The sequence below is a fragment of the Agrilus planipennis genome, unplaced genomic scaffold (assembly GCF_000699045.2).
Source record: "Agrilus planipennis isolate EAB-ADULT unplaced genomic scaffold, Apla_2.0 scaffold54, whole genome shotgun sequence".
NCBI classification, from domain to species: Eukaryota; Metazoa; Arthropoda; class Insecta; order Coleoptera; family Buprestidae; genus Agrilus; species Agrilus planipennis.
Window position 1 is genome coordinate 30,954 of NW_020439000.1, and position 9,717 is coordinate 40,670.

A 9,717-nucleotide genomic window follows, 5' to 3' on the forward strand; every position below is an offset into this window, starting at 1 on the left:
AGTCGTCCACTTCTGCATCCTTGCTTTTTTCTATTAATAGTTATGTTTTAAGTGCTACGAACACATTATTGGCACAGCAGATTTTCGTAAAGGCTTTGTCAGCTAACAATTTAACCAGAACGATGCCCTACGTCAAACTGTCGGCGCCGGGCGACGTCCAGATGCCCCTAGTGGGGCTCGGTACGTGGAAAGCTACCAACGAAGAAATTGACAAAGCCCTTACTACCGCACTAGATGCCGGTTACAGACAAATAGGTAGTTATTATAAGTGGCGAGTAGTTTTTTAAATACGTTAATATCAAAATATTTTTAAGATACTGCCTTCAATTACAATAATGAGGAAGCAATTGGATCCGTCTTAAAAAAGTGGATAAGTTCTGGCAAAGGAAAGAGGGAGAACGTGTTTATTACCACAAAGGTTTGTAAAAAACACCGATTTTGATTCTGCGATAACTAATTACATTTGAGGGAAGATTTCCGAATTAAACAAAATAATGATTCAAAATATCTATGAAATCAGTACAAGTATCTTAAAATTGTTTGTTTTGTGCTGTACCACGGGGTTTTCTTAAAAATGTTCTTTTCATTCAAAAGGAAAAGGTGCGATAAAATTTGGTCACTAACCGTTTTTATTTATATTTCTCTTTTCAGTTACCAGTGTTCGGTAATAGGGCGGGAGATGTGGAGAAATATTTAAATTGGTCCTTGAAAAACTTGCAGACTGACTATGTGGACCTGTACTTAATACACATGCCCTTTTCCTTAATTCCAGACGACACCGGTCTAAGTCCAAAGACTAACGAAGATGGTTCTTTCGTTCTTGATCTAGAAGCAAATAACGTAGAAACGTGGAAGGTAAAACTATTTTTTTTTTATTAAAATTAGAATACAATTATAAAGGAATAATTTTGTATTAACAGGCGATGGAAAAATCCTTAAAGGATGGAAAAATTCGTGCTCTTGGAGTTTCAAATTTCAACGCGATGCAAGTTAAGAAACTTTACGAAAACTCTGAAATAAAACCGTCAGTTCTACAAGTAGAATTGCACGCCTATCTTCAACAAAAAGATTTGAGAGCTACTTGCAAGGAACTTAACATTGCTATCACTGCCTATGCTCCTCTGGGAAGTCCGCACGCTAAATCACATTTTATCGAAAAATACAATTACAAGTAAGTTAATTAAATGGAGATAAAAAAGTCATCGCTTACTTATTTTTATTTAGCTCCAGTTCCTACTTAATTTATTTGTACGTAAATGAAATGAAAAAATATTTAAATTTGTAATTTCTTTTTGTTTTTAAGTAAAACGGACTTTCCGGACATTTTGGGTCATCCCGTGGTTAAAGAATTGGCCGAAAAGTACAATAAAACGACAGGTCAAATTTTACTCAGACATTTAGTACAACAGAATGTTATTATCATTCCAAAAAGTAGCAATCCAGAAAGAATTAAACAGAACATTGATGTGTTCAATTTTGAATTGTCTCCCGAGGACTTGGAACGATTGAATGCGTTGGACAGGGGCGAAGACGGACGGATTTTTGATTTTAGATTTTTCAAAGGAATTACAAAACATCCCGAATATCCTTTTAACTTTAAGGAAGAATAAGGGACATGATTTCATTCTACGTAAAGGAGGATCCAATATTTACCAAAACTATGGTTTGTTTTTTTAGAATAAACACTATTTATTACCTTACAAAATTAATTTTCCCCCTTTTATGGTGGTTCTTACACTGATTTCACCTTAAAAGCGTTAATTTAATGTGACGGGGCAATAAATAATGTTTGGTTTTTCATTCATATAAATATGCCTTCTGTTTCATAATTAACATTAAAATTTAATGTAAAGCTATTATACATATTTTGGGAAAAAAAACCGTTCGCTTGCCTTATGAAAAATTAAACGTAACATATTTCATTTTTTGCGTTTATATTATTAAATGATTATATGATCGAAATACCAATTAATCAAAAATAAGAAACCTGTTATTTCCACCATTGTGAGACTTCTTTAGTTAAGTTAATTTCTAACTTTTGAAGAAGCCACAAAGTAGTGAAACAGTTTGAAAATAAGTTTGTGGAAATTACGAGTTTTTTGTTTTCAATTTCTTGAGTCTCAAGTAAGAGTAGATTCAATTAATTAAATAGACTGACCTGATACTTTTTTAATCTCATTAGTACACATCTGCTGCCTTTTGTACTTGTTCCACTATTTGTAGCATTTTTAGTCCACTTGCTAAATTGCACTAAAAAATATTCGGGAGATAGAAAAGTATTCTATTCTCATTTTAACCGAAACTAATTATCACATATAATTACTTCTCTGTTAGATTCATTTGTATTAAAAATGATGTGAAGGAATTGAAGTAGCAAAAACATTAGATTAAAAAAAATGTTTATTATTCATTACAAAAAAAACATCTACTTAAAAAAAATATTGATGATAAGGAATCGTGGTAATGTGGAATAGAGTTATTTTCTTAATGAATAAGATTTTGTTAATAAATGTTATCAAATGCTCTTATGTTGCTATTCAATTAATTCTGGTATTATGTATCTTACTATTTAAAGTACCATTAAATGAAATAAAAAAAAAACATAGAAACGTTTAAAACATGCAAACAAAAACTACGATTTCGAAATAAAAAAAAAATGCGAAGTAAGGATAGGAAAAAAGAAAAAGAAATAAATTAACTAATACGATACAGCATTCTCCTCTGCATTCGATGTTGCAGTTGCCCCCTTCGAATCATGGCATATATGACTTTCATAATAGCCCTCTCAGGATACTGTTGGTTCACAAAGTCTTGTACGATATTTTGTTGTGAAACCTGCGTCCCTATAGCGAAACGTCTCTTTAGTTGCTTCTCAATTCGGCTTAATGTTTCATATTCTTCGTCAGTCGTGAATCCTTCAGCACCTATTAAATTTTTGTTTTAATATGTACGTAAACGTAAGTCAATTAAAAATAAAAAGGAAATAAACATAAAAGGAATATCAACATTTAGCTTGTAAGTAATTACAATTATAGGCAGAAATTACCGTCTAGATTTCCACTCATTGCTGCGTCTAATGTCGAAACTTGAAACAGACGTAGGGCTTCGTTGACGTGCGAATCAGTGGCAAAAGGGAGTAGCTGCATCTTGGCCAGACTTTCAGAAATTCTTATTACAGCCTCCAGTTGTCTCACTGTTATTGGAATTGCGTTTTTCTTATGTATTTCGTGCTCATGTTGACTCGCTCCTGATCTCATCATTACATAACGTCTCTTCAACTTATCGCCAGCTTCTTGGCTTAAACGAGGACCACATTTTCTAACAAAAAAAAAAAATTAAAATATGCAAAAAATAAATTACATGAATACATAAGAATTCATTTATAAAGCTGTGTATGTTAAAAGATATTTAATGCATTAACTCACGTTCTGCAATAATTAATATATTTTTTTAGTAATTCTATGGACAGTTCTCCCTCTTTAGGTTCTTCAGTGACCTGTTCTGCACTCATGTGAACATTAATTATATGCCTGGCTAACGTCATGTCCCTTCGTTGATCATGCTCGTCTTTGACTATAAATATCATGTCGAAACGGGAAAGAATGGTTGGCATAAAGTCAATATTTTCCTCTCCCTATGATAAATAAATAGAAAAGGTAGAATCAAATAGGGACTGGTTCACATTTTATCGTACTTTCGTTTCGTCCCATCTACCAAAGATACTGTTAGCAGCAGCAAGAACAGAGCACCTAGAATTTAAAGTAGTTGTGATTCCTGCTTTAGCAATTGAGATGGTTTGCTGCTCCATGGCTTCATGTATTGCCACCCTGTCATCTTCCCTCATTTTGTCGAATTCATCAATGCAAACAACTCCGCCATCTGCAAGAACCATTGCACCGCCTTCCATAATAAAATTTCGCTACAAAATTTAGAAATTCAAAAAGTGTGGAAATTGTGAAAATGATAATTAATATACAAAAAGGTATATTAAGGTTATTCACATACAGTAGCAGGATTTCTGTTGACAGATGCTGTTAGACCAGCAGCTGAGCTCCCTTTTCCTGAAGTATAAACTCCGATTGGAGCCACACGCTCTACAAACTTCAACAGTTGCGATTTTGCGGTACCAGGATCACCGAGAAGTAAAATGTTTATATCTCCTCTGCGAGTCAGACCATCAGGAAGTCTTTTCCTGGAGCCTTAAAAATGCATCAAATAAGCAACAAAAACGAATTGTCTACTTCAACATACCCCCAAATAGCAGACAAGCAATTGCTTTTTTAATATCCACAGCCCCATAAATAGATGGTGCAATGCTAGTGGCAATTTTTTCGTATATATTGGGAGATGCTGCCAATCTTTTAAACAAATCTTCTTCCTCTGTAGTAACAGCCCCCACACCAGATGATCCCAAACCTTCAGTATCATGTTGTATACCAATAACTCTCATGTAAGGAAATCTAACTCCTGTTAGTGCCTTTTGTCCATCTCTCTTAAAGAACAATTGATTATTGCAACAACATGCATTGAAAATGTTATAAATTGTGCTTTAACTTACCTTTGAACCAATGGACACCTTCTTAATAGAGTAAATACCAAAAATAAACACTCGATTTCCAGGAACAACCCTCTCACACAAATATCTGTCACAGTAAAGGTTCAGGTGCCTTGGAATCTCTCCCTGTGGTACACCATCAGGAAGCTCTTGAAGTTTCAAAACTTGAAAATCTACACATTGACACTTATCCGGAATTATAAAGTAGGGATCCAAAGAGCATTTATTAGGTCCAGCTTGTTCCCTGTTTAATTTAAATTAATTTGACACTGAATTAAAAAAAAATTGCTTCACTCACGTGCTACATTTTCTGGGCATGATGTAACCTTCAAAACCAGGCTTTACAGGCAAATTGGGAATCATATGGTGACAATCTCTACACTGTATGGTTATTTTAGTTGCCTTGGCTTTAATTCCAGATGCACTTACAATTATGCCAGGTATTTTAATTAAACGTGAAACACAATTAGACTACAACACAATTTGATAGAGAAAGAAGGATATTAAGTGTTACATTAACATACTCTTAATTCACGCAAACTAGATGGCCGAGAGTCTGATAAAAGTATAATTTGAATATCTTCAACATTTTTCTCTTCTTCAGGTCTAGGGGCTGTTAATTCATCAGCAACCTCTTTAGCAGCCGACTCAAACACTGGAAGATGTTCCGTTGGTTGCTTGTAAAGCTTTTCTGCCAAAACTTCATCATAACTAGCAAGGTCTTCAATGTTCACCTCTAGGTAATACTGTTTTAAATTGTAGTTCCTCTTCAGAGTATCTCTAAAATAACATATTTTGAGTAATGATACAAAGAACAAAAAGAATTAATAACCTGTATTTGTAGTTGAAGTTTTCCCCATGGAACTGTCTCATAAATTCTTTAAACTTCTTTTTGATAACTTTCAGGTTCACTTGATTTGTGTCTTGTGTATCTCCAGCAAGATTGTCACTAAAGAAGATTCCGGCATCGTCGAAACCTTCCATAATTAAAATGCAAGAAAAAATATACAGCAAACACTAAATATTTACAAAAAAATAAGGAGAAGTATTTATTCCCTTAACGGGGTATTGTTGAGGTTATGGACTAAAATTACCGCCAAGCATAAATAAGCAGCCAGTATGGCCGCCAGACCATAGATATCAGATATACATAATAGAGATTGGCTATAGTGTCTAAACTAGCGAGGGACAGCATGTGTGTTTATTTTTTATTCTAATAGGTGGAAGCTGTATTAGTTAAAAATAATATCTTTTGTTATATATTTTTTCTTCCTTTTCTAAATGTTCTGTTTTTTATTTTACTATTTTTTTATCCTATAATCACCGTTCTTTTTCTAACTTCAGTTTTTCATGCACGTTTTCGTGCTGCTTTTTAGTTTTCCGCCGCGAAAGTAACCTTTTAGACAATTTCGTTTTTATCGTTACTTTCGCCCTTCTCTACCTACCCCACTCCCAACCTCTCTTTTTTCCAACCCTTGCTTACTACTGGGGTTTGTATATATAACCGATGCTTTCTTCCGTGTCAGTCCGAACGGCATGGCCTAGAGGTCTAGACTATTGCTTAGCATTCGGGAGGATGCCGGTTCAATTTCAGGTGTGTCTGTCTTGGTCCAAGTTTTTCTGTGGTTTCCTTGAATTACTTAGGCAAATTCTGGGGCAGTAATATTCTACAGATATTCTTTCATTCTCTTCTGTCTTCATTTCGTCCGTCTCACCTTTCTCACCCGAACCACCACCCACCCATTCCCACGATTCCTGAAAGGAGGCTGAAGAGGGCCTTCCGCCTTACCTTCTGGCGAAGTCCGGAGGGACTACCCGCCCACCAGCATTAGTGGCTGGTGGGAATGAAACACCCAAATGTTTTAAAAAAGTTTTTTCAGTGTCAGCATCTCTGACGTTCCACTCACCCGCTGCAAGGAAGAGAGAGATCCTACACACCCTACTCCTCTGACATTCCACCCACCCGCAGTAAAGAAGAAGGAGATCCTACACACCTTACTCCACTTCGAAGAGGGAGTCTTGAGTAAAGTAGCCGACCTAATTCTTGTTTTGTGTATTTTATTTGTGCACTTGCTTCTTGTACATATTTTTTCTTTCTATATATTTTATTCCTATTTCTGTGTTTCCTGTATATATTTTAGCAGAGGCGGCGTTAAGCGTGGGCGACGNCTTTATACGTAGGAAATTTGGACATTTCAGTTTCGGAGGACCTGCTATGCACACTTTTCTCGCAAATAGGTCCCGTAAAGGGCGTAAAAATAATACGCGAACCCGGCAACGATCCATATGCTTTCGTTGAGTTTACAAATCATCAATCGGCATCTACTGCATTAGCCGCAATGAATAAGCGAGTGTTTTTAGATAAAGAAATGAAAGTTAATTGGGCTACTAGTCCCGGAAATCAACCAAAAACGGACACTTCCAATCATCACCACATCTTTGTAGGCGATTTATCCCCCGAAATCGAAACTGAAACATTAAGAGAGGCCTTCGCCCCATTCGGGGAAATATCTAATTGTCGTATTGTACGTGATCCTCAAACGTTAAAATCAAAAGGTTATGCTTTTGTGTCGTTCGTTAAAAAAACCGATGCAGAAAATGCTATTCAAGCAATGAATGGCCAATGGTTGGGTTCTCGTTCGATTCGTACAAACTGGTCCACAAGGAAGCCACCACCACCCAAATCGGAAAAAGCCCCTAAGGGTAAACAGCCAACTTTTGAAGAAGTCTATAATCAAAGCTCTCCTACAAATTGCACAGTATACTGTGGAGGCTTCACCAGCGGCCTTACTGAAGATTTAATGCATAAAACATTCTCTCCTTTCGGTATGATACAGGACATAAGAGTCTTCAAAGACAAAGGATATGCCTTTATTAGATTTACCACAAAAGAGGCAGCTGCTCATGCAATAGAAAGCATTCATAATTCTGATATCAATGGACAAACAGTTAAATGTTTCTGGGGAAAAGAAAATGGTGGTGTAGGTATGGATCCATCTGCTGTTATGACCCCAGGTATGGCAAACCCTGCTCAAGCAGCACAGCAATACCCATATGGTTATGGCCAAGGTATGGGCTATTGGTATCAAGGATACGCACAGGGTTACTACCCTTACCAGTATCAATATCCAACAGGTAGTCAACAGTACTGTGTCATGCCCCAACAGGGGCAACAACCTAATCCATCTCTTATGTATGCATCAGTGCAAAAATACCCTGCACAGTGAATCAAATTTCTTATTCCTGAACTTGTGCAGAATTTATTGCAAGTTCACATTTGAAATGAAGTTTAACATGCACTGTTTTTATTTAGTTGTTCTGTGTAAACCTGCAGGTAATTTTGATGAGTTCTGGAATGGGGACTAAAAGACTCATGTTGAGTTGGCAAATATTGTGATTTATCTGATAAACGCACTCTGTTTGTCAGTTTCATCACCAATCATCGAATAAATAAAGGAAGTGGTGTGTTATGAATGGTTGGTGAATTCGGCTGGGTTTACTTGTGCCAACTTGCTAGTTTAAAGGCTCAAGTGAACCATTGTCACATTGCAAAATTATTGTAGAAATATATTATAGCTTAGGCTAGGTAGGATAATGATATTTCTAATAACAATTATTGATGTACTAAAATGTTATGACAGAAAAAAAAATATATAAGACTAAGGTCCACATGTTCCGTGTGTGTAATTTCTGATCATCCTGATACTTCACTGTCATAATGCAACTGGCATGTAAATGAACCAAGGCCATAATGACAGACTTGTAAAGTGTTTTGTATGCAAGATTGTATATGCTAGTTGTTAATAAAATGTTTGGGTCTGGGAAGTGTGTATTTATAGTAATTTTTTTATTCGATTTAGTAATTTTCCAAGTAAAAACTTTTATAGTTGTTTTATATGTGTGGTTCTCAAGAAGAAAGTTATTTTATACACTTACATAATAATATGCATAACATAAGGAAAATTTGTTTGATAAAATGTTAAAGGTGTTATATTTTTTGCTTGTAAATATTGTGGCTTTTCAGGTTGTCCAGTTTTGGTTAATGTAAAAAGAACATTTTTGAGAACCACCATGGTCTTACTAAAGTCATTGCACTTTTCGTATATTTAACTTATTGCAATAAATAAATATGCTTCTGTAATTTACATGTCCTTATCATTAATTTTATTGCCATAAAGAAGTATTTATTTAACAGAACAAAATCATAATATTGCAATCAATTCAGTAGAAATTAAGCATGAGTAAAGAGAAATTATTTGTCCAGATGTTATCAAGAATATTTGAGATAAAGAGCCAGCTTCGCCGAGTAATTTAAGCTTATCCTTCAAACGTGTTCGTTTTTTTTGCATAGTACTGTATCATTTACTGCTATAAAATTACTAACGTTAAAATTTATTTCGGAAGCCTTCCATCCTTACCTCAGATAATTACTGCTTTATTTACTTAAATTAGTAACTTGCAAAATGTTGCCGTTTCTCAGTTTTGGTTTATTCAATTTTTTTAAAGTATTAATAACAGGTTAGTATTATATGAGTAATCAACATGCATAGTAAGAGAAAAACTATTATCGTGAACAGTTATCATCAAAAATTACGTAATCAAATATTAAGTAGATGATAACCCAATAGTTTACAAAAATTTATGTATAATAAAATAACACCGAACGATAATAAAAGGTCTTGCTTTGATCATTACAAGAATGTACGTATTTTAAATAGTTGACTGTATTCTGCAATACGTACCATACTACCATAAGATTCACCGTATGGAAAAGGTCATGGGTCGGTTTAGATTTCCTTATAAAAGAAAAAGACCGCATATTTAGTGTAAGTTATATCTTTGGTGTCAGTACTCGATTTTCAACAAGAATTAATTTTATACGCTCGAATATGAAGATGAAAATGGAATTCGTTGTGATGCTAATGTTCATGGCCGTATCAGCCGCCAATCAGGAAAATAAATGGTAAATTGAATAAACTTGAATAAATAATTAACTAAAAGAGTTACTTATTATATAAATCAATGCAAAATACTTAGCTAATGGGTGTACAATATTTTTCAAATTATTGTCTTCTAAATAATTTTTAAAATTAAAAAAAAACTAAAAAGGGAACTGATATTAAAGGGAAATTTAAATAATATACACTAAATAGAATATAAAT

At 34.5% G+C, this 9,717-nt stretch overlaps 3 protein-coding genes and 1 long non-coding RNA gene across 4 annotated transcripts in view; 2 read left to right on the plus strand and 2 right to left on the minus strand.

Annotated features, from left to right (window-relative positions):
- Nucleotides 1-8,387, plus strand: part of LOC108734395 (nucleolysin TIAR) — an 11,989-nt gene extending 3,602 nt beyond the window's left edge. Inside the window, exon 2 of the mRNA XM_025975877.1 lies at nucleotides 6,737-8,387. Coding sequence (XP_025831662.1) covers nucleotides 6,737-7,782 — 1,046 coding nt within the window. The 3' untranslated portion in view covers nucleotides 7,783-8,387. The remainder of the gene's footprint in view (nucleotides 1-6,736) is intronic.
- On the plus strand, nucleotides 15-1,884 carry LOC108734394 (aldose reductase). Its single transcript, XM_025975878.1, has 5 exons — nucleotides 15-255; nucleotides 315-418; nucleotides 652-855; nucleotides 921-1,171; nucleotides 1,304-1,884. Exons 1-5 carry the CDS (start codon nucleotides 123-125, stop codon nucleotides 1,608-1,610), a joined length of 999 nt encoding a protein of 332 aa, XP_025831663.1. The 5' UTR covers nucleotides 15-122; the 3' UTR covers nucleotides 1,611-1,884.
- On the minus strand, nucleotides 2,470-5,644 carry LOC108734393 (DNA replication licensing factor Mcm5). The gene is made up of 10 exons (XM_018465947.2): nucleotides 5,388-5,644; nucleotides 5,080-5,335; nucleotides 4,854-5,026; nucleotides 4,559-4,799; nucleotides 4,252-4,492; nucleotides 4,006-4,199; nucleotides 3,695-3,919; nucleotides 3,426-3,634; nucleotides 3,047-3,318; nucleotides 2,470-2,924 (listed from the first exon to the last, which is right to left on the minus strand). Exons 1-10 carry the CDS (start codon nucleotides 5,537-5,539, stop codon nucleotides 2,695-2,697), a joined length of 2,193 nt encoding a protein of 730 aa, XP_018321449.1. The 5' UTR covers nucleotides 5,540-5,644; the 3' UTR covers nucleotides 2,470-2,694.
- A 306-nt stretch (nucleotides 8,388-8,693) lies between the features above and the next one.
- Nucleotides 8,694-9,558, minus strand: LOC112904832. The gene is made up of 2 exons (XR_003231404.1): nucleotides 8,974-9,558; nucleotides 8,694-8,923 (listed from the first exon to the last, which is right to left on the minus strand). It is a non-coding gene; the product is annotated as an uncharacterized LOC112904832 (long non-coding RNA).
- Nucleotides 9,559-9,717: the final 159 nt, after the last annotated feature.